A 25,219-nucleotide genomic window follows, 5' to 3' on the forward strand; every position below is an offset into this window, starting at 1 on the left:
TTTTAAAAACAGGAACATTTAAAAATGTTAGAGGTGTACAAGTGACAGATAGTGTCAACATCAAATTAACACATTTTGAGTTGTTTCTGTTTTTGGTTTGTTTTTTGTTTTTCAATTTCACTGCTCAGAACTCGTGCTTTAAATTTTCCTATTTCAAGCCTCTGTTATACCTGCCACAGATAAGACTACTGAATTGGGAATTCACTTATTATTCTATTATTCCGCTAACATCACTTTAAAACTGTAAAGTGAAAAATCATAAAAGTTAAACATGCCTGGTCATGGTAGCTGGTGCCAGTACTGCTGCTTGCTCCACAAGGAGCTGGCACTGGAGGCGGCCTTTCAACAGGGCAGCTGGAGTCACTGAACGAAGGAGACAGTGGGACAGTTGAGTGGGGATTATGGTGGTGGTGATGGTGGTGTTGAAAGTGGTGGCCATGCTGCTGAAAACAACTTGGGTGAGGGTGTCCTAATACATGGTGATTCTGTGAAGATCCTCCACACGGAGAATGTTGGGGGCAGCATGATGGTAGCCTTGGCATGGCAGGAGGACCAGTTTCCAGTGTAGTACTAGAGGCAGTTCTCCTTACATCATCTTAAAATGGAGAGAAATTAAACAAATTTAATGTTGCTGAAACTTGGGCAAGGAAGTGGAAGATGCATCATGAAATGGTGCCTGAAATAGAAGTATCTGGATTTAATCAATCATTAACCCATTAAATAGTGAGTAATTGGATAGGAAATACATCCACATCAAACAAAATTACAGGAGACTTCACCAACTGATATTTGAAACTCAAACATTTTAAAAGGATATGAAAGGTGGTTTCAATGATTCTTCTGAGAAGTCCTGAAACTAATCAGTTAGATCTGTTCATATGAATTGTCAGAGGAAGAATCTTGCATTATTACATTCAGAGTGCATTCAAACCCAGATTTCATTGCAGCTGCTGGCTAGGGGCACAGACAAGGTCCCATGCACACATATTGTGGCCAGAGAAGTCCCTTCCTGGGTCTACTGGTATTGCAGGTAGTACTAGCTGACCTCATGCTCCCCTCAAGTCCAACGATGACTGACCCCGGCATGTGTGTGTTTGAGGCAGTTTCCTTAAGATCTCTCTTCTCTAGGGACAGGCAGAGTCTGGCCTTAAACTCATGGGGCCTTTAATTTCTATTGTGTTAAATATTAATAAAACTGTGTTACTTTGAAAAATATCTAAATTTGCCATTCTGTTAAACAGTATCTACACAGACACAATAATTCATTTAAACAAAGTAAAGCCAGGCCTAGGCATATTTCAACAGGTAGCAAAGCAATTTAAACATAAAACAGATCTTGAGAAAGTTCTATTGTTCTGTACCTCCCACTGAAGTCCCAGCAGTGTTGCTATTGGGAAGAGTAGTCAATGTCTCTGGTGCTGTAGAGATCTGGCTATTGGAGACACTTATAGCAGCATCAGAGGCCTGCTCTGAGGTAGATGTATTGGTATTGTGACCGGAAGCAGAACTCACAATCTGGGTTTCAACTCTAGCTGAGGTTGTTGGCACAACTGTGGGCTCTATGGAAGTGTGGACATTACACAGAATCAATATAATGATTACTGCAACAGTACATGCTATTTAAGCTTTTAAAGTTCCCAAGAAATTCAGTTTTCCTTACAACTGTTTATTTTACATGAAATTTTGTATTCTATTTCTACCAGACGCTGATAAATTCAGAACAAGTGGCTTGATGGGATATAAAATGTGAAAGTTAGTTCTATTTCCTCCACAAGTATGAAAAAGCCAAAGTATGAAGAGTTTTATAGTGAGTAGTCTGACTTTACTAAAAAAAGGCAAAAAACGTTGTAAAAAGTCAGTACAAAATCATTCCACAAGCCAAACCAAAGATTTAGATTTATTTGGCAATTATACATAACTAGAAAGGCAACTAAGTCATTGTAATATATGATGCAAGTACTGACTTTATTTACTACTGTATTTTCTATGGACTTTCACATATCCCTAAGCAAGCAGTTATATGATTACTTGTAGTTCATAATCATCATCATGTGTTTAATGCATATCAGTGAACTGTACAAATTTACACAACCTGGTCCAGTGGCTTTTCAAAAAACCTGCATATTTCTTAATTTATGGTTCTACTTTACACAAGTTTAATAATTCCAAGTGTGTCATACTGGCTCTGATTTTTAAAAACTGCTTCTGATATTGGGCATAATTAACTATGTAAAAATTACAAAACAAGTTGGCACTCCTTTTGAAATCCAACATTTTCAAACAATATTTGTTTATTAAACTAAAGCACATAGCTGTAGTAATAAAGAGCTGCTATAATTATCTCCTTTTCAAAACACTGGAGTAGAATATTTCCAAAAAGTATGTTCGAGAATAAGGTTTTTCAAAAAGCCTCTTTACTTTTAATTTTTTTCTCCTTATTTTCAACCAGTAAAATGCCAATAGATTTTAAGTACCTTCTGGAAGCTTCAGAAGCGACTTCCAGAAGTTAGGGGAAATGTTAAAATCTCATTAAAATAGTCCCGTGGCACTCTTTCCCAACATACCACTTACTATTGATAGAGTGTAAATAGAAGCTTTCCCCGGTTTTACAATTATCCTGCTTGTCCTGTGATTCAATGTAATGTCATTATGCAATGTTTGTAATATCACAGTCTCTTCCTTGAAGATTGTGTAAGATCCATCAACACTAGACCATTGAATCACTGAGTTAGGCAAGAAAAGTCAATTACAATGGGAGAGAGTCTCTTGAGAATTACTGTGGAGATACCTAAGCAACTCCATAGTTAAGGATGAGTTGATTTTCACTTAACAGCAGAATTACTAATCTTCTTTCACATTTAAGTGGTGTAATTGTATCTATTTCACACAGTAATTCTTCCTATAACAATTTTCCAGATTTTTTGTTTAAGATTAGTTGACTTTGCCAGAGACATTTTTAAATGAGTCCTTTTGAAAGTTTTTCCCAAACCACAATCCTCACAATCAAACTTCACTGTGAAAAAGTTTCCAAATTTACACTAGAACATAAAAAGTTAGTACTCTAATTTATCTTAACCTTACTGCTCTCTACAAAGACATGCTGACAGCACTACTGAAGCCCTGCCTACTAGTTCTATTCTCTAATGCTTCTAAGCCTGCCTCCCTGAGCCCACAGATCAGTTCCTCATATTTTATATATATATATATATATATATATATATATATATATATATATATATATATATATATATTATACACACACACACACACACACACATATATACACATATAGACACCTTGGAAATTACAGTTATGAGGTGTGCTGGAATTTTATAGTGGTTCTTTAAGCCAGCTGTATGAGTCTCTCTGACTCACTGGCTTTTAAAATGGGAACACTAGTTCCAGGTGAAATCAGAATTTTACCTCCATTACTGTCTTCTAGTGTAACTGCTCTCCCTTTACAGACAGAGCATTTAAACAGCAAGAGAAAGACAAACAGCATGAGTAAGCTTTCGGTAGTATGAGTTAAGTAGTAAAGTCAGGGCAATAACTTGGCAACAGAATTGCTTTTAAAACTTACGAACTCCAGGACTTACCATGTCAACATTAGATTGCAAGTGACATAGCCTTTCCTCAAAGAAAAAAGTACTAATATAGTTTTCCTAATCAGTATTCTCAGAATTTCTACTTTAAAAAAAACTACCGTGACTTAAGACAAACTCAGAATGCCAACAAGATGAGCGTAGATACCAATTTTTTTAGATTTTCTAACTCCTCTACCTGTTTAAAAATAAGCCAAATTGCTTCTGATGTTCTCCCCTTTGTTTTAATTCTGAGATGTAGAGCCTCATGATAAATATAGACAGTAGTTAGGAAGAGACATGGCAAACTGACTGACAAGTCACTCTTTGATCTTTTGTTAAACTTGAATCTTGCTACTATGCGTATCTTTCAATCCATTACAATTTCATAGTGAAGAGCAAAATTCTCATTAATCCAGTAAAAGGTATCTACTTTTTTATTTAACGTCCACTAGACTAACATGTTTATTTTTAGCATAAGTAAATTCAGCAACAACGCTCAAGATTTAGTTTGTAAGGAGCAGCTGACTAGCAGGTTTATTTTGGCTTATCCTTGTGATTGCAACACCTATATTTTAATAGCAACCAACTATTCATTTGTTAGCGTTAACTCAGTTTTCTGTTCTGCTGACAACATCCCCCTTTCCCTCCTCTCTTTCATCCTGCATCCTCATTAGAGTGATCTAAGTCACAATTATAACTTACCATCTTCATCCACTGTGAGGTCCACCACTTCCGCTGCATTCTGCCTCAGTGGCTGTATGACTGTGGAAATCCTACTACGGTTCCGCTGTTCTTGTGATCGAGCAGCATGAGAGCTAGAGTTTTGGTTCCAGTGAGATCGTGAGTGTCCAAGTGTCGAACGAGACCTGAAGGGGGGAAAAAAAAATACAGCTGCCTGGAAAAGTAACACATACGTTTGGCCTTGACTTGATACATTTTCTCTTGAGTCCGGTTTTCAGAGATGGAAACTAAGTTTTCTGCTCACTGTGAGTTGATTCCAAATGTATTTGTTTGGAAAAGTTTAATTTTCTAAATGTTCTGCCACATTCAAATACACCACTAAACCATACACACTAGTAGCTTATTCACTAATACTTCTGTAGCTTTGGGAGTATTCCAGTTCTGGCAAACATCCAAAGAGGCAGGACTCACACCTGTGTTACAGCTCATTAGTCTAATACTGCCATACAGTCTGCCTGGAAAGAGTACCACAATAAGACTTGAAAAATATGGATAAGGTTAAGGAAAAACCTCAAAATGAAACCAGAGTTCCCACCATTTAGCGCTTATACCTGCCCTTGTTTTATACAAAGTTAAAAAACAAAGAAGTGTCTTTCCCAACCCTCAGTTCTCCACACCACTATTTGTATCAAATTAGTGAAATACCGGACATACCAAGGACGACAGGAATGTCCACAGTATGAAAAGATCTAGAACACTATAGGTATTGTTTTGTATGTTATTTTATTCACTTGTGTCTGAGATTTTGTTTTGAGGATTTTTACCTACTGTTATATAATTAAGTCTGTATTTTTAAAATAAACTCAGAACACAACCTCTGAATTTATAATCCCTTCAAATATATGCTATTATTTTCTTCTCTAGAGATAATTCAGAACCCTCTCTCACATAAACTTTGGAGGGATAGTAAGCATAAGCGTGAACTATGCCCATGGAAACCACTGGTTTTATTTTTCCAGGCTGAAACTTTACACCAAGTAAATTCAATCCATCCACAAGCCAAACACCCAGACCAAAGAATCTGTTAAACTGGAGTTAAGGTTGAGAGAATAGATCAGTTACTTATGGGTAGAGCCCCTTACATCAATGTTGTATTTCCTAAAATACAAGCATTAGAAACCCAGAAAAGTCAGATGTCTGGGTCTAAAGTTTAATCTTTACATTCAAAATACAGAAATGCACAGACAAGGTAATCTAAAAGGATCTTAATTCTACCTGCTTAACAATGCCAGCCTCATCTTCACTAATTTCTTTCAACCTACTATTACAGCACTAGATATCCCAAGTCTGGAAAAGCCATCATATTGGTAAAGTGCAACTCACCTCTACCATCCTCCCATCATCATCATTCGTAAGTGCATAATCAAATCCCCCAACCTACAGTTCCAGACATACTAATTTTTTTTTCACCCAGAAAGTGTATAAGGTTTACAAATGACAGACACAGAGCACTGATTTCAGAATTGGTTCCATACAAATTTGTCTAGGACACAGTCTGATACTTTGGTTTATTTCTGCCTCAATTTCATGGTGTTTCTGTAAGTCTATATGTTAGCTCTGTAATCAATGATACTATAATTATGGCACATGGAATCAAAGAATTTGGAATGACTGGCTTACATATACTACTTATCTAATTGGAAATTTAGCAAGTATGCCTGCCTTTCTGTGTACATTATATGCCCATAAAGGAAGATGGAATTGGTACAACCATTTTGCCATTATAAGTAAGGCATTCTAGTTTCTGCACTCAGTGACAAGGTTAATATGTCCCCAAGCAATTTCTCTTGTGGGATCTTTACAGGGGAGCAGTTAAGATAGTTTGGGAGATACCTTTCATATGCTGCGATTTCTTTTTGCTTTAACCCCTGCTGCCCACAAAGTACCTGGCTAACCACAGACTCCACCTGTGGAGGGGAGAAATAAGGCTGTAGACTTCCTGAACTCTGCAGTTGTGGGGTTCCCTTCATGTAGATCTTTTGAGTTCTACAGGAGAGCGTGTATGGGAGATTAGGGGTAGACCTAGAAGAGATGTGGTAATTTGCTAATCACCTTGATAGACTTCTGTCACGAACCCCAGGTCAAAGCACACTAACCACTCCCCTCCTGTTAATTTAAAAAAGTGAATTAAATTCCACATTTAACATTTTACTTTTATCCTTAGAGACGTTAAACACCCGGGGCTCCTAGAGTTCAGTGAGAGTTGTGGGCACTTACCTCCTCTGTAATATTTAAGCACAACAATGGCCTGATTTTCCAAATTGGAAAATGCTGCATTTAGAACTTTAGGAAGTCCACCAGGAATAGAGACATAGTGGAATGCTGGCATGCTGCACCACAAGCATGATCACCTACATTATCTTCCGTCCCAAACCACCACTTCTGTAGACCTTATGAGCTCTGATGTTAGATTTTTTTCCTGCAGCATGCAAGCTTTTTGTATTATAGGCCAATCTTCTCTGTTACTAAAGAAACTGACAGATTTAGATTCCATTTCTATTATATTTCCAAAAAATCGTGATATTTTAATGTATTTACCAAATCAATATTCTTACATGAGAGCCACAAAGTGAATACAATATGAAAAAGTTCCTTTGTATTTCCACTTGCCCAGAGGGCTAAGTTTTGGTGACATGGCGGAACAATAAAACTGCTTCATAACACCATATAAGATACAAGGCCTTGTTTTGCTCAGCACTTATGTGACTGTGCAGCAGAGCTAATACATGAAAAAAAATATCAGGATTTTTTTAACATTTGATTTGAATTTAGGAATCAGATCTGTGATTTGATACAAGGAAAGCAGAATCTATAAAGCTAGAAACATTTTGGGAGGCTTAGGTTGGGCAAAGAGAAATGCCACTTCATGAGCTAGTAGTACTGTACCCATCTCCACAAAAAAATACACTCCCCTAAAATTAATGTTCTTATAAATTTTGTATCAGCTTAGCCTATATACTGGATTCCATGAATCCAATGATCATCTAGTTTTAATCTAGAGTACACACAAACTTTAAGAAGAAGTTCAGTAATTAGCAAGCAATGACAACATTTTTGAATTGAAATGTAGGAACCGTTCATCAGACTGCTGATCCATAACGCCAACAGGCTCATGAATGCCCAGTATGTGTTTTCTTTGACAGGGTTACAGGCCTAGTGGATTGATGGGAGGGAACAGTAGACAGGATATATTTTGATTTTAGTAAGGTTTTTGGCACAGACCCACAAGACATTCTCAGAAGCAAACAAGGGAAATGTGGGCTAGATGAAATTACTATCAGATGCATGCAAAAGACCATAAACAAAGAGTAGTTATCAACAGTTCACTATCAAAATGGCGGGGGGGGGGGGGGAAGAGAACGTATCTAGTGGGCTCCCGGAGGGGTCTGTTGGGAGTTTGGTATTATTCAATATTTTCATTAGTGACTTGGATAATGGAATGGATATATAAAACCTCTAGGTGACACCATGCTAGGAGGGGTTGCTAGCACTCTGGAGGAAAGGATTAGCATTCAAAATGACTGACAAATGTGAGAACTTGTCTGAAGTCAGCACCTACTGCACAGTACTACACTTAGGAAGGAGCAAATCAAATACACAGCTACAAAATGGGGAATAACTGGATAGGCAGTAGTATTGGTGAAGACTGGTGATTATAATGGATCGCAACTTGAATATGAACCAACAACATGATGAAGTTGTGAAAAAAGCCAATATTCTGGGTTGTAATAACAGGAACGATGCATGTAAGACAATCAGGTAATTGTATTGCTCTCCTCGGCCCTGGTGAGGCCTCAGCTGAAGTATTATGTCCAGTTCTGGGTGCCACACTTCAAGAAAGATGTGTACAAATTGGAGAGAGTCCAGATGACAGCAACAAAAATGCTAAGAGGTTTAGAAAACTTACTTTTGAGTAAAGGTTAAAAAAAGGGCATGTTCAGTCTCCTATTCTGAAGACTAAAGGGGGACCTGATAGTCTTCAAATATGTTAAATACTGTCATAAAGAGGACACTGATCAATTGTTCTCCATGCCCACTGACAGCAGGACATGTAGTAATCTGCAGCAAGGAAGATTCAGGTCATATATGAGGAAAAACTTTCTTACGAAGGATAGTTAGCACTGAAAAAGGCGACCAAGAGGGCTGTGGAATCCCTGTCATTGGCTATTTTTAAGAACAAGCTAGACAAACACCTGTCAGTGATGGTCAAGATATACTTAATCTTACCTTAGCCCAGGGGCCTGGACTAGCTGACATCTCAAGCTCTCTTCCAACCCTAGGTTTCTATCTTCATTTTACCATATGTATCAATAAGTCTAATTATGGCTATTCCCTGGGGATATAATTAGATTATTTTCCACGTTATCAACCTCTACTTTGAACCCATGCCTTTCAACGTGTTATGCTCTTATTTTAGAAAGTGCATCATGCCTATTTGAAAGTGAAAGATGACTGACTTCTGTACAATACAGAAGTACACACACAAAAAGAGAAAGAATACCTAAGAATTACAGTAAACAGCAAGCAACATGAAAATACAAAGATGTATCACTTAGAGGTCCATATAAAACCAATCAAGTAAGAGACTAAACAGGCTCTATAAACCAACTAGTGTAGAGACTCATCAGTTTTTGTGTGGAACAAGTGAGACTTGAATAGTAAATCCTCTATGGTGTTCTGGACCTCCCATGGGAACCCTAAAAGGTGAAGCCAAGACTCACCACTCATAAGTAACCCTCTAGATGCCATACCCATTTCATCCATTGCAGCTGGTAGGGACGTTTCCCCCCCACTAGTCTGCCTTCCTCAATGAAGGCTTGCAGTTGGGCTCTGTCCTCTAGGGGAAGCTTGTCCTCAAAGTCTGGCATGTCTGAAGTAGTAATTAAGGTCATATTTTGCTAACAAACCCTAATAGGTAGCGATATGAAGCTGCAGGCTTATAGAGGAATACTCCTTTCTTCCCAGAAGTTCCAGTCTCTTTGAGCCTTTATCAGCCAGGTGACTGCTGCGTGTTGTAACCTTGTTCTTTCTGGGTCTGCTTGCACCAATAGCGAGTAGGGCATTAGGTATATGCAAAGCAATTCCACTCCTTTGGCTGGGACGAAATAATGCCAATTTTAGGTGTGGGAGTGCAGGGGGCCGGGGCATGCCAGACAGCCCTGGCTGCTTCCATGACGGCCTTATTTACTGGGAGAGCTACTTTGCAGGGACCTATCAGCTATAGGATGTCAGGGTGCTGATGCCAGGCATCTTGGACCTCCTCCAGAGGAATCTGGAGGTTATTTGCTATCCTCTGTAGGAGGTCCTGACACTGTCTGCAGTTGTCTAGCAGAGACAGTGAAGAGGATGAGGTCCCTGGCAGTACTGGATCATAGAATCATAGAATATCAAGGTTGGAAGGGACATCAGGAGGTCATCTAGTCCAACCCCCTGCTCAAAGCAGGGCCAATCCCCAACTAAATCATCCCAACCAGGGCTTTGGCAAGCCTGACCTTAAAAACTTCTAAGGAAGGAGATTCCACCACCTCCCTAGGTAACGCATTCCAGTGTTTAACCACCCTCCTAGTGAAAAAGTTTTTCCTAATATGCAACCTAAACCTCCCTCACTGCAACTTGAGACCATTATTCCTTGTTCTGTCATCAGCTACCACTGAGAACAGTCTAGATCCATCCTCTTTGGAACCCCCTTTCAGGTAGTTGAAAGCAGCTATCAAATCCCCCCTCATTCTTCTCTTCCACAGACTAAATAATCCTAGTTCCCTCAGCCTCGCCTCATAAGTCATGTGTTCCAGTCCACTAATCATTTTTGTTGCCCTCCGCTGGACTCTTTCCAATTTTTCCACATCCTTCTTGTAGTGTGGGGCCCAAAACTGGACGTAGTACTCCAGATGAGGCCTCACCAATGTTGAATAGAGGGGAACGATCATGTCCCTCAATCTGCTGGCAATGCCCCTACTTATACATCCCAAAATGCCATTAGCCTTCTTGGCAACAAGGGCACACTATTGACTCATATCCAGCTTCTCGTCCACTGTAACCCCTAGGTCCTTTTCTGCAGAACTGGGGCCGAGTCATTCGGTCCCTAGTCTGTAGCGGTGCATTGAATTCTTCCATCCTAAGTGCAGGACTCTGCACTTGTCCTTGTTGAACCTCATCAGATTTCTTTTGGCCCAATCCTCTGATTTGTCTAGGGCCCTCTGTATCCTACCCCTACCCTCCAGCGTATCTACCACTCCTCCCAGTTTAGTCTCATCTGCAAACTTGCTGAGGGTGTAATCCACACCATCCTCCAGATCATTTATGAAGATATTGAACAAAAGCGGCCCCAGGACCGACCCCTGGGGCACTCCACTTGACAATGGCTGCCAACTAGACATGGAGCCATTGATCACTACCTGTTGAGCCAGACAATCTAGCCAGCTTTCTATCCACCTTATAGTCCATTCATCCAGCCCATACTTCTTTAACTTGCTGGCAAGAATACTGTGGGAGACTGTGTCAAAAGCTTTGCTAAAGTCAAGGAACAACATGTCCACTGCTTTCCCTTCATCCACAGAGCCAGTTATCTCGTCATAGAAGACAATTAGATTAGTCAGGCATGACTTGCCCTTGGTGAATCCATGCTGACTGTTCCTGATCACTTTCCTCTCCTCTAAGTGCTTCAGAATTGATTCCTTGAGGACCTGCTCCATGATTTTTCAAAGGACTGAGGTGAGGCTATAGGCCTCTCTGGCCTGTAGTTCCCAGGATCTTCCTTCTTCCCTTTTTTTTAAAGATTGGCATTACATTAGCCTTTTTCCAGTCATCTGGGACCTCCCCCGATCGCCATGAGTTTTCAAGGATAATGGCCAATGGCTCTGCAATCACATCCACCAACTCCTTTAGCACTCTCGGATGCAGCGCATCTGGCCCCATGGACTTGTGCTCGTCCAGCTTTTCTAAATAGTCCCGAACCACTTCTTTCTCCACAGTGGGCTGGTCACCTCCTCCCCATGCTGTGCTACCCAGTGCAGTAGTCTGGGAGCTGACCTTGTTTGTGAAGACTGAGGCAAAAAAAGCATTGAGTACATTAGCTTTTTCCACATCCTCTGTCACTACGTTGTCTCCCTCATTCAGTAAGGGGCCCACACTTTCCTTGACTTTCTTCTTGTTGTTAACATACCTGAAGAAACCCTTCTTGTTACTCTTAACATCTCTCGCTAGCTGCAACTCCAGGTGTGATTTGGCCTTCCTGATTTCACTCCTGCATGCCCGAGCAATATTTTTATACTCATCCCTGGTCATTTGTCCAATCTTCCACTTCTTGTAAGCTTCTTTTTTGTGTTTAAGATCAGCAAGGATTTCACTGTTAAGCCAAGCTGGTCGCCTGCCATATTTACTATTCTTTCTACACATTGGGATGGATTGTCCCCGTAACCTCAATAAGGATTCTTTAAAATACAGGATGATGGATAGGTCAGAACACCGAGCTCTTCTAAGGTCTCATTTCACCAGTGGGACCATCAGTATTGGAGAGTGAACATTTCTGCCTGAGGGTTGGAGCGGAGAGGGTTCCCGAATTGTCATAGTAGTTTTCATCTCCGGCGTGGCAATGTCTCTCAGGAGGATGAAGCCCAAAAGGAGAGCGGACTGAGGATAATGGAAGAAGATATCCTTTGCCAAGATATAGGTGTCTGTGCATCCCAGTGTTTGGGGCATTCCAGTGATTGGGACTGATGTTGCCGCAACCTCCCAAGACATTTGGGATGGATGGTCCTTAGAAAGAGTGACTGCTACAACTGAAAAGTCAGGCCTAGCAGTCTTCGATGGAACCAGTGGATGTTGGTCTTTATGTTTAGGAGACAACAGATGGATTCTTTTTCTTACATGCTTTACCCTCCTTCCTGGAGGTCTTAAGCAGTCCTGAGCCCTTAAGATCTGCATGCAAAGGCACACCTGCATGGAGCTGGGGATGGGTCACTTCTCTTAGGAGGAGATTTGGATGCAGCTCTGTCCTCGAATCCATGACAGTGCCCCCTACTCTCGTGTGAAGCCCTAAATGACAATTCCTTGGGCTAAGGAGCTCGAGGTTCCACTCCCAAGCTTGTGCTTGATGTGGGTGTCATTGAGGCCAATGTAGAGGGTAGTCTCCCTGGCTGGATCAGAGTGAGGTCTCATAAGCTTCTCTATAAGGTGTTCTCTCAACCAAAGCTCACAAGCCTCACATGTTCAAGAGGGAAAAGCAGCAGCAAATGCTGTACTCTGCCGAGATATTCATCTCACCCAGACAAAGGCAGCACTGGTGCTCATCACACACAGAGAAAGAGTTAGGGTAAGGGACTGAATTCTTGACTCCCAGGATTGGGAATCATTCCCAGTCTGTGGGAATGGACTCCCCAAGAGGGGGAAGAGCTAAGCTTAACCTTACTGTATTAAAATTTTAATTATGCTAAATAATAAAACTATTTACAATATATATTTACTGACTAATAAAGAAGCTGGAGAAATCTGTGGACATAGAGGATTCTGACTCTGGCCATGTGGTACATAAGAAGGAACTGGAGAAGTATTGGCCCACACTGCCTCTTCTGCCCTCAGTCTAGAACATGAGGAGAGCAACTGCAAATGTGCAGGCCAAGTGACATTATTTACAAAGACTATCCGGACTCAGGCGCATGGCACACATGCATACCCACGTGTGCAATACATGTCAGGACCAGCACTCAACGAACCACCACTGCCTCAGATAGGGATGAGGACAAAACAGCTGCTGATATTGCCTGAACTGTCAGGTTCATGAACTGCAATCTGAGACACTGCAGTTTCCGGATACAGGGTAGGAGAGGTTTGTGATGGGTTGTCCCCAACTCCTGGGTGCCGCCTGATGTACTGGAGTCATCAAGCCTGGACTCCCTCACCTTGTCCTGCTGTGCCAGGCCCTTATGCCTCCTGTAGCACACACATGGGGTAGGGACTTGCCCAGCTGCAGAAAGACACAAACACTGAAATCAGCTCTGCATGGGAAGAATCAGCTAGGGGACTGCTCAACACTCAAGTGCACACCCCCTAAGGGGTGCAAACCCAAAATTATATTGTCTTGCACTGCACAGAAAACTGTACAGCATAAGCTTGTGAAATCCGCTTCCTCTCTCAATGTGCAGGAAGATATGCACAGCTTTTGGCCCCCTCCAGTTATGAATTACACAAAATTTTAGAATAAACAAAACAAGTTTATTAACTACAAAAGGTAGATTTTAAGTGATTACAAGGGATAGCAAACAGATCAAAGCTTAGTAAATAAACAAATCGCAAACTGAGCTTAACACACTAGATAGGTAAGATATAAATTAGCAAATGCTCACTCTGAGTGATAAACAGGCTGGCAGATTCTTAAGGTACAAGTTGCCTTGGCTTTCCCAGGTTTTCATACACAGGCTAAAGATCCTTCTAGCCTGGGACCATCACTTCCTACAGTTCAGTCCTTGCCCCTCAGGTCTTTCCAGGTTTGATGTTGCAGGGATAGTGAGGTACCCTCATGAGGTCATTGTCCCCTTTTATATCTTCCTCCCACTTGCTGGAAAGCTCTTTTGCTGTGACCTGGGTCAAACAGTTACCATTGTGTAGTGCTATCTCTGAGATGTTTCTATTGTACACAGTTCCTGGGGTAATCTTTATGCTTGTGTGCATTCCCTGAATAAGCCATTAACATTGTTTGGCCTTTTTAATGGTCGTACATGAAAGGCTGCCTGCGGGTGTTTTCAACCTCACAATATCTTTCAGTAACACATACATAGCCAAAGTTTATTACTTCCCATACGACAATAACACAAACAATATTAATGTTTAGCAGATCAAGACTTTTAGAATGATACCTCACAAGATATACTTTTTACAAAACATATCCTAATTACGTGACAGCGGTGAATATTGGAGTGTCAGGGTCTCACAAGGTTCTCATTCTAGGAGAAGATGCAAAGGCATGATATCTAGGACCTTAAAGACCCCACAGGTTCCAACAGAGCTATGTTATAACATTATATCAGAAAGGAGCACCAGGGCAAGTGTCTACTCACAAACCTGCTGTGTCCTAAGGGAAGCCCTCTAGTCCCTGTCATAAATATAAAGGGAAGGGTAAACCCCTTTAAAATCCCTCCTGGCCAGAGGAAAAGTCCTCTCACCTGTAAAGGGTTAAGAAGCTAGGATAACCTCGCTGGCACCTGACCAAAATGACCAATGAGGAGACAAGATACTTTCAAAAGCTGGGGGAAGGGAAAAACAAAGAGCCTGTCTGTGTGATGCTTTTGCCGGGGACAGAACAGGAATGGAGTCTTAGAACTTAGTAAGTAATCTAGCTAGATATACGTTAGATTATGATTTCTTTAAATGGCTGAGAAATTAAGCTGTGCTGAATAGAATGGATATTCCTGTCTGTGTTTCTTTTTGTAATTTAAGGTTTTGCCTAGAGGGATTCTCTATGTTTTGAATCTAATAACCCTGTAAGGTATTTACCATCCTGATTTTACAGAGGTGATTCTTTTTATTGTTACTTCTTTTTTTACTGTTACTTCTATTAAAATTCTTCTTTTCAAGAACTGAATGTTGTTTTTTAATTGTTCTTAAGATCCAAGGGTTTGGGTCTGTGGTCACCTATGCAAACTGGTGAGGATTTTTATCAAACCATCCCCAGGAAGTGGGGTGCAAGGGTTGGGAGGATTTGGGGGGGGGGGGGAAAGACATTTCCAAACAATGCTTTCCTAATAAAATAAATCCAGATAAATGTTTGGTGGTGGCAGTGGAAGTCCAAGGGCAAAGGGTAAAATAGTTTGTACCTTGGGGAAGTTTTAACCTAAGCTGGTAAAAGTAAGCTTAGGAGGTTTTCATGCAGGTCCCCACATCTGTACCCTAGAGTTCAGAGTGGGGAAGGAACCTTGACGCTCCCCTTCAGATTTGTAATAAGTAAGGGAGCCTTCCCTGCCTTCCCTGTTGTGTTGAGTGTCAGAAGAGGACAATGAACATTCTAAATCTAAGCGGGGAGGGGGAGGAAGGGGAAGCATCAGAAGCCCGAGTACTAGGATTCCACAGGACATAAGCCCCAGAACAGTACTCTGTGCCAATGACATAAAAGGCATCAGTACCACAAGAGGGATTTTTAGTCCAGTGGATAGCAAGGGAGACTCACTCTTATAAGACCTGAAGGTCCATTGTTACTGCATGCTTTTTTGTATTGAGAGAGGCAGTGCCACAAACCTTAGGGTTGGCTATGCCAGTGCACTTGGTACAGACACTCTGTGTAGAAGCAAGTAGCGTTTAGGGGAGTAGTGCTGATGAGGTCCTGTACCATAGTAACTGACTCCAAAGCACTCTGTGCTCAGGTAACCCCTGATGCCCTGGCAGCAGCGGATTGGGAGTCCCCAAGTAGTCCCAAAGCCCCAGTACCACGCTCCCTCAGAGTGGTTACCCACATCAATCCATAAAGTCCCCTTAGAACCAAAGAGGTGAGATGACAGACCTCTTCTCACTGGGAAACTCCCATTGAGATTTGTCCCTGCTTTTCTCAGATTAGCAACGCCCCTTCTTATCTGAGGATTTAGGTTTTATCAGCCCTACCTCTGTCTGAAGCCATCACGGGTCTTTCCAGATTGGAGCTGAATTACTGGATCTGAAGCCGATGGGGACACTCCTGTACTGAGGTGAAACTTTTCAAAGGGGGTCTGCCCTCCCCAGATCAGTGACTAGCTGCATAGATAGATCTAACAAAATTATCTTTAAATGTGCCTCTCTAGCTTTCAAGGACCTTCTAGAAAAGGGATTGCACACCACACATTTATCAGAGATGTGCTTCTCCTAAACAAAATGGCATGTTATGTGCCCATCATTTACCAGAACTGCCAATCTCCAAGAGGGGCAATACTTAAACTTAGGAGACTTAATAACATCCCTCCCTATGTCCCAATACCAGGACACTCCCAGTCAGAGAAGAAAAAGAAGGGAGTACACATACTTACAGCTAAGAGCAAAAAGGGATGCATAAAGATGCAGACACTGAGGAGCTCAGTCTTGCAGCAGTGGGTAGTGAGAAGGAACTGAGTGGTGGAATACTTATGGACAAGCACTCAAGTACTTTCAGCTAAGTCCAGGAGCATGCAGCAGAATGTGCAAAGATGCTAGGTATGGACATACTTCCTTTTTCCTACGTGGAGGGTGAGATTAAGCCCCCTTGTATCAGATTCCTAGATGTTCCTGTTTTACTAACAAGGCAGTATCAGATCAGTGTGCTACTTTAAGAATTGCAGAACAGTATGGTCTGGGTAACTGAATGTAGAAGGGTGCACCTGACTACTCACATATGGCTCAGTGGTCAGACAGCCGACTACATATGTTACAGCCTACTAGGTCAGGAGCAGCAGAGAGACTGGCAGCAGCTCTGGCAACATGTACATCCTCAGCTGACAGCATGCCACAGTCATGTTTTTCAGCATAATGTTGGAAAAGCTGCATGATGTCATAGAGGAATGGCTAAGGTCCCTCTCTGCTGGCTTTGCAGCAACAAGGGAGTAATCATAAAGACAGAGCACAGTGGTCTCTTCCACATCCCTAGCTTCACTCACTGCCTCAATCTGGTTGTGAGTCAGTTTCTGGATAGCATTACAAGATGCAGGAACTGCTGTCAACAGCTCTCAGCCTCAATGCATTCATAGTGGATGCAGTCTGTGAGACTGGCAATCTGTGGTCCCACCTAAGGAGGTGGTACTAAGATGCTATGGGGAGTCTCAAGAGGCCCCCCCCCCTTCACAGTAGTGGAAGACAGCCATTTTTGACAGCACCATCACCACAGAAAAGTGCTCCCAAACACTGGAGGAGAGGGAGAGTTTTGTAGTAAGGGGCCCCACTCCTCTTTCACCTCTCCACCACCACCACCACTCATCCTAGTCCATTTGTTTGTTTTAAAAAGTCAGCGTCCTACTCCTCAGCTACCCCTCTTCCCTGCCCTGATTAAATGACACACTGAAAACTGCACACAACATGGCCACTAGTGGAATTTCTGTTCCAGGTCAAAATATTTTGTTACGACATTTGGGACTAAACATTTTGTTATCTGAGAAACTAATTCTTGCAGGGTTTTGCTACAAAAAACAAAACATTTTGAACCAAATCAAAACAAAAAACAAGTTGCTCTCAAAATCCTCCACAAAATGGAATTACTGTTCCTTACACAGTTCTAGCAGGCATATTTTCCCTCAGTATCCTCCTCCCTCACCACGAGTAACCATCATCTGAAAGAAGGGCTCACCATGAACCAAATAATTTAAGTGCTTTGTTTACTATTACATTTTCTTCTTTCTGACCTTAACTAGTAATTCTTTGACTATGAGTGGCCAGTAGGGATTAATTTCAACATACTGACAGTCAGCTGAGCTCCAAGAAGATTTCCCCATCTCATTACCACCAAAAAAAGTTGACGCGCACTGTTGATTTTTTTTTAATAAAGTACTATAAAGCATCATAATTTTTGCTCCAGTTTTAATTCACTAGTTTATAAATTAAACATATACCTGATGCATAATATAGGTACTTTGTTAAGGGTTCTTTGATACACTATCACCTTTTAAACAATGTTTGAAGAAGTAATCCCTTTCTTTGTTTTACTTATACAAGAGAGTAGGGATCAACTAACTTCAAAAGTCTCCCACAAACAGATTCCTTATACTAACAGGTTCCTTATACAAAGTCACAACTTCGGATCTCTCATACTTATTTCATCTCCCACTTTGAGGTTAACAAATTTAATGTTTTTTAAAATACTGAACTTTTCAATTCTCAGGCCATTAGCACTTCAGAATTTTAAATATGATTTTTACGTTAGTTTTGGCAAAGAGAAAGAATATCACTTACGATCAAATATCTGAAGATTAACTCCATGTCTCAATCCTAATATAATTCCCCCCAGAGGAGGGACAAATTTTAAACTACCATTACTTAAGTCTAGTGACAAACTTGAATAAAAGTTAAATCATCAAAAATAGTTAGCTGCTCACAAGCACCTTTTAAACAATAGGGCTAAAGCTAATATCTAATACTACTGAATAACTACTCAATGAGTCATCACTTAATAGGGGATCAATAGCTCAACACAGGAATTACTATAATCCATGTTTTAACTATAACAGATTTGATGGCAACAATGGAAATATTTTACATACTCCCAAATCTGCAGTAAACAGTACTTCTCTGCAATACCGCATGTGCCATATAATTCATTCATTAAGTAGGATTGCAGGTAACAAAATGACAGATCTTTTTCTCACTATCAGTCTTCTTATAGTCAAGTATTAATAGAGCTAGAATATAACATACATTTCTACAGTGGAAAGTACCTACTTTAGCATGCAAAATATTGTCAAATGAAAAATATCTGAAGAGACACAAACCATCATCATTTACTAAAGAAGTTATTGTTAATACCTCCCTCTCTCTCCCTTCCACAAATGTCTCTTAATATAATCTCTCAGACCTCTTTCCATACAGGTTATGCAGAAGAATGTCATGAAGCAAATTCAGCTGTACCTGGGAGTCCTCAGGTCAGTTTTCTAACAGGAAATTTAAAACCCAAGGGTTGAGTAGTCTAAAGGGTTTAGATATACCTTCCATTAATATTAGTAGGAGACATATCTAATATCCTTTGACTTCTTTGAAAAATTTCAAAAGGGAATATTTAAAAAAAATTAAAGCTAAGATTTCCTGTGACACTGAACATCCTCTCTCACTGAATTAAGATGCTCTGTTATAGGAGTCCAATTCCACAAACATATGTACTTACCTTTACTATCATTGAAATAAGTGGGACTACTAACAGGAGTACAGTTAAGGAGACGTGCAACTATTAGCAGGATCAGAACCTAAAGTCATTAATAAAGGCTGCATTTTCTATTATATGAAATAAGTAGAGCATTACACCAGCTGACCTCCATTTTTTGGGGTGTATATTGGGTATAGAAACTGTAAAGGATATAGAAAACAAATGTACTTAACTTGATGGCAAAATACCTAAAATAGACATAAAAACCTCAAAACTTTGTGAATCAAAGAAGTTGTAAAATTTCTCTTTTTAAATTTACAGCCATCCAAATTACTGAAACCAAAATGACAAATTCATAAATTACTATGACCTATCTGGGTTGGGGGTGTGTGTGTGTTAACACTACCCATTCCTTACACAAGACTTATTCAATACATTTAAAATAGGTATTGTAAGAAAACCTATCTTCTAGATTAGACAGAAAAGTGATACTATAAATTAGAGTGCTGTATATTGTATTTTCATGTTTTATTCTCACTCGACTTAGATTTTTACTTCTCTCCAAAACACATCCTTGACTTTTAAAAAATGTAACCTGCTTCATCTATATGAGAGTTATGTGAAGCTGAACATAAGACAGACACTTATTTTTGCTTTGAACAGTATTCTAAATGGTGGTGAACAACTATGTCAGAATGTTCAGTTTATTCACAATATTTGAAACTAAAACTCTGAATTAAGTTGGAATTTTAAGACTGCTGATGGCACCTTCTGTTCAGCAGAACAGCAACAAAATTTGTAATTCTGGAAACGCTGTGATGTGCCTGACCAGGCCACATGACTTTGGTCTGAATAGGAAGTACTAAGGGTATGTCTACACTACAAAATTAGGTTGAATTTATAGAAGTCGGTTTTTTAGAAATCGTTTTAGTCAATTGTGTGTGTCCCCACACAAAATGCTCTAAGTGCATTAAGTGAATTAACTCGGCAGAGTGCTTCCACAGTACCGAGGCTAGCGTCGACTTTCGGAGTGTTGCACTGTGGGTAGCTATCCCACAATTCCCGCAGTCTCTGCTGCCCATTGGAATTCTGGGTTAAGATCCCAATGCCTGATGAGGCAAAAAACATCATCACAGGTGGTTCTGGGTCCATGTCATCAGGACCTCCTTCCCTCCCTCCCTCCGTGAAAGCAAGGGCAGACAATCGTTTCGTGCCTTTTTTCATGAGTTACCTGTGCAAACGCCATATCAGGGCAAGCATGGAGCCCGCTCAGCTCACTGTCACCGTATGTCTCCTGGGTGCTGGCAGACATGGTACTGCATTGCTACACAGCAGCAGCAACCCATTGCCTTGTGGCAGCAGACGGTACAATAGGACTGGTAGCCGTCATCGTCATGTCCGAGGTGCTCCTGGCCGCGTCAGTCAAGAGCGCCTGGACAGACATGGGTGCAGGGACTACATTAGGAGTGACTCGACCAGGTCACTCTCTTTAGTCCTGCAAGCAGTCCTATTCTACCATCTTATGGTGAGCAGGCAAGAAATATGGATGGCTAGCAGTCCTATTGTACCATCTTCTGCCGAGCAGCCAAGAGATGTGGATGGCTTGCAGTCCTTCTGCACCGTCTGCTGCCAGCCAAAGATGTAAAAGATAGATGGAGTGGATCAAAACAAGAAATAGACCAGATTTGTTTTCTATTCATTTGCTCCCCCCTCCCTCCCTCAAGTCCTGCCTGAAATACAAGAGGGAGGGATAGCTTAGTGGTTGAGCATTGGCCTGCTAAACACAGGGTTTTGAGTTCAACCTTTGAGGGGGCCATTCTGTGTGACAGCTGTTTTTGTTTCTCCTTGATGTAAAGCCACCCCCTTTGTTGATTTTAATTCCCTGTAAGCCAATCCTGTAAGCCATGTCGTCAGTCGCCCCTCCCTCTGTCAGAGCAATGGCAGACAATCGTTCTCCGCCTTTTTTCTGTGCAGACGCCATACTGCAGCAAGCATGGAGCCCGCTCAGATCACTTTGGCAATTAGGAGCACATTAAATACCACATGCATTATCTAGCAGTATATGCAGCACCAGAACCTGCCAAAGCGAAACCGGGCAAGTAGGCGACATCAGCGCAGTGACGAGAGTGATGAAGACATGGACACAGACTTCTCTCAAAGCACGGGCCTTGGCAATGCAGGCATTATGGTGCTAATAGGGCAGGTTCATGCCATGGAATGACGATTCTGGGCCCGGGAAACTAGCACAGACTAGTGGGACCGCATAGTGTTGCAGGTCTGGGACGATTCCCAGTGGCTGCGAAACTTTCGCATGCGTAAGGCCACTTTCATGAAACTTTGTGACTTGCTTTCCCCTGCCCTGAAGCACCAGAATACCAAGATCAGAGCAGCCCTCACAGTTGAGAAGCAAGTGGCAATAGCCCTGTGAAAGCTTGCAACGCCAGACAGCTACCGGTCAGTCGGGAATCAATTTGGAGTGGGCAAATCAACTGTGGGGGCTTCTGTGATGCAAGTAGCCAATGCAATCAAAGATCTGCTGATATCAAGGGTAGTGACCCTGGGAAATGTGCAGGTCATAGTGGATGGCTTTGCTGCAATGGGATTCCCTAACTGTGGTGGGGCCATAGATGGAACCCATATCCTTATCTTGGCACCGGAGCACCAAGCCGGCGAGTACATAAACCGCAAGAGGTAGTTTTCAATAGTGCTGCAAGCTCTGGTGGATCACAAGGGACGTTTCACCAATATCAACGTGGGATTGCTGGGAAAGGTACATGACGCTCGCATCTTCAGGAACTCTGGTCTGTTTCAAAAGCTGCAGGAAGGGACTTTATTCCCAGACCAGAAAATAACTATTGGGGATGCTGAAATGCCTATAGTTATCCTTGGGGACCCAGCCTACTGCTTAATGCCATGGCTCATGAAGCCGTACACAGGCAGCCTCCTGGACAGTAGTCAGGAGCTGTGCAACTACAGGCTGAGCAAGTGGAGAATGGTGGTAGAATGTGCATTAGGACATTTAAAAGCACGCTGGTGTAGTTTACTGACTCTGTTAGACCTGAGCGAAACCAATATGCCCACTGTTATTACTGCTTGCTATGCGCTCCACAATATCTGTGAGAGTAAGGGGGAGACGTTTACGGTGGGGTGAGAGGTTGAGGCAAATAGCCTGGCCGCTGGTTACGCGCAGCCTGACAACAGGGCAGTTAGAAGAGCACAGGAGGGTGCAGTGTGCATCGGAGAAGCTTTGAAGACCAGTTTCATGACTGGCCAGGCTACGGTGTGAAAGTTCTGTTTGTTTCTCCTTGATGAAACGCCCCGCCCCTTGGTTCACTCTACTTACCTGTAAGCTAAGCACCCTCCCCTCCTCCCTTCGATCACCACTTGCAGAGGCAATAAAGTCATTGTTGCTTCACATTCATGCATTCTTTATTAATTCATCACACAAATAAGGGGATAACTGCCAAGGTAGCCCGGGACGGGTGGTGGAGGTGAGAAGCACTGGGAGGGGTGGTGGAGGAGGGAAGGACAAGGACACACAGCACTTTAAAAGTTTAAAACTTTAAAACTTATTGAATGCCAGCCTTTTGTTGCTTGGTCAATCCTCTGGGGTGGAGTTGCTGGGTGGCCGGCGGCTCCCCCACCATGTTCTTGGGCATCTGGGTGAGGAGGCTATGGAACTTGGGGAGGAGAGCGGTTGGTTACACAGGGGCTGTAGCAGCGGTCTGTGTTCCTGCTGCCTTTCCTGCAGCTCAACCATACGCTGGAGCATATTAGTTTGATCCTCCAGCAGCCTCAGCATTGAATCCTGCCTCCTCTTATCATGCTGCCGCCACCTTTCAGCTTCAGCCCTCTCCTCAGCCCGCCACTTACTCTCTTCAGGCCGCCACCTCTCCTCCCGGTCATTTTGTGCTTTCCTGCACTCTGACATTGTTTGCCTCCACGCATTCGTCTGTGCTCTGTCAGTGTGGGAGGACAGCATGAGCTCAGAGAACATTTCATCACGAGTGCAATTTTTCGCCTTCTAATCTTCACTAGCCTCTGGGAAGGAGAAGATCCTGTGATCCTTGAAACACATGCAGCTGGTGGAGAAAAAAAGGGACAGTGGTATTTAAAAAGACACATTTGATAGAATAATGGCTACACTCTTTCAGGGTAAACCTTGCTGTTAACATTACATACACAGCACATGTGCTTTCGTTCCAAGGTCGTATTTTGCCTCCCCCCTCCAAGTGGCTAGCCCCTCACCCCTCACCGTGGCTAACAGCGGGGAACATTTCTGTTCAGCCATAGGCAAACAGCCCAGCAGGAATGGGCACCTCTCAATGTCCCCTTAAGAAAAGCACCCTATTTCAACCAGGTGACCCTGAATGATAGCACTCTCCTGAGGGTAACACAGAGAGATAAAGAACAGATGTTGTTTGAATGCCAGCAAACATACACTGCAATGCTTTGTTCTACAATGATTCCAGAGTACGTGCTACTGGTCTGGTGTGGTAAACTGTCCTACCATGGTGGATGGAATAAGGCTGCCCTCCCCAGAAACCTTTTGCAAAAGCTTTGGGAGTACATCCAGGAGAGCCGCAAATGCCAGGGCAAATTAATCATTAAACATGCTTGCTTTTAAACCATGTATAGTATTTTAAAAAGGTACACTCACCAGAGGTCCCTTCTCCACCTGGCGGGTCCGGGAGGCAGCCTTGGGTGGGTTCAGGGGGGTACTGGCTCCATGTACAGGGTGAGAAACAGTTCCTGGCTGTCGGGAAAACCGGTTTCTACGCTTGCTTGCTGTGAGCTATCTTCCTCATCCCCAAAACCTGCTTCTGTGTTGCCTCCATCTCCACTGAAGGAGTCAAACAACATGGCTGGGGTAGTGGTGGCTGAACCCCCTAAAATGGCACTGCAGCTCATCATAGAAGTGGCATGTTTGGGGCTCTGACCCGGAGCGGCTATTTGCCTCTCTGGTTTTCTGGTAGGCTTGCCTCAGCTCCTTAAGTTTCATGCGGCACTGCTTCGGGTCCCTGTTATGGCCTTTGTTCTTCATGCCCTGGGAGATTTTGACAAATGTTTTGGCATTTCGAAAACCGGAACGGAGTTCTGATAGCACGGATTCCTCTCCCCATACAGCAATCAGATCCTGTACCTCCCGTTCGGTCCATGCTGGAGCTCTTCTACGATTCTGGTACTCCATCATGGTCACCTCTGCTAATGAGCTCTGGCCAGCATGGCAAGCTCCAGGTGACCATGCAAACAGGAAATTGAAATTCAAAAGTTTGCGGGCCTTTTCCTGTCTACCTGGCCAGTGGATCTGAGTTGAGAGTGCTGTCCAGAGCGGTCACAATAGAGCACTCTGGGATAGCTCCCGGGGGCCAATACCGTCTAATTGCGTCCACAGTACTCCAAATTCGACCTGGCAAGGCCAATTTAAGCGCTAATCCCCTTGTCGGGGGTCGAGTAAGGAAATCAATTTTAAGAGCCCTTTAAGTCAAAAAAAAAAAGGCTTCATCGTGTGGACGGGTGCAGGGTTAAATCGATTTAATGCTGCTAAATTCGACCTCAACTCCTAGTGTAGACCAGGGCTAAGATAACTTCACCACAGTAAAGAATAATTGACTGGTAGGGAGGGCATTTTCTGGCATTTAATGATTGCCTGGAAGAACCTAAGGCTTAAGGCCGAGTTGAGGACCTCTTTCGGTCATTAGATGACTGAATCCTAGAGCTGAAGATCAGCATTGCTATTATAAAACACAAATATATAAAACTGTAGAGAAAGACAAAGTAATTACATGCATGTGTTCAACTGAAAGTTGCCAAGGATACAGTGCTTTGTTTTAGAAGGAGGTCTTTTCCTCGTCGCTGAAGACCAGTAGTAAACAGTAGAAGAACAGACTGTTACCCTTGTCACGCCATTAGTGAAATTAAAGATTTAAATTTATCAGTAATCTGCATATTGAAGGAGCTGGCAAATTCAATACAATCTAAAACTTATTGACAGATGTCATCAAAATGCATTGGAACAGGCCTTTGACCTAATCTTGCTACCACTGGCAAGGCTACCATTGCCATCAATGGGAGCCGGATTCATGTATTTGGGGGAGGAGGAGAAGAGAAACACTAG

At 42.2% G+C, this 25,219-nt stretch overlaps 1 protein-coding gene across 4 annotated transcripts in view; it reads right to left on the reverse strand.

The window, feature by feature from the left end:
* The window catches only part of RNF111 (ring finger protein 111), a 91,979-nt gene that overhangs the window by 43,837 nt on the left and 22,923 nt on the right, over positions 1-25,219 (reverse strand). For all 4 annotated transcript variants that reach the window (XM_077827405.1, XM_077827402.1, XM_077827406.1 and 1 more), the window contains exons 4-6: positions 4,287-4,450; positions 1,362-1,559; positions 276-595 (exon numbers count right to left, since the gene is read on the reverse strand). In XM_077827405.1, the coding sequence (XP_077683531.1) occupies positions 276-595; positions 1,362-1,559; positions 4,287-4,450 (682 nt within the window). The remainder of the gene's footprint in view (positions 1-275; positions 596-1,361; positions 1,560-4,286; positions 4,451-25,219) is intronic.

Source organism: Eretmochelys imbricata, chromosome 10, assembly GCF_965152235.1.
Source record: "Eretmochelys imbricata isolate rEreImb1 chromosome 10, rEreImb1.hap1, whole genome shotgun sequence".
NCBI classification, from domain to species: domain Eukaryota; kingdom Metazoa; phylum Chordata; order Testudines; family Cheloniidae; genus Eretmochelys; species Eretmochelys imbricata.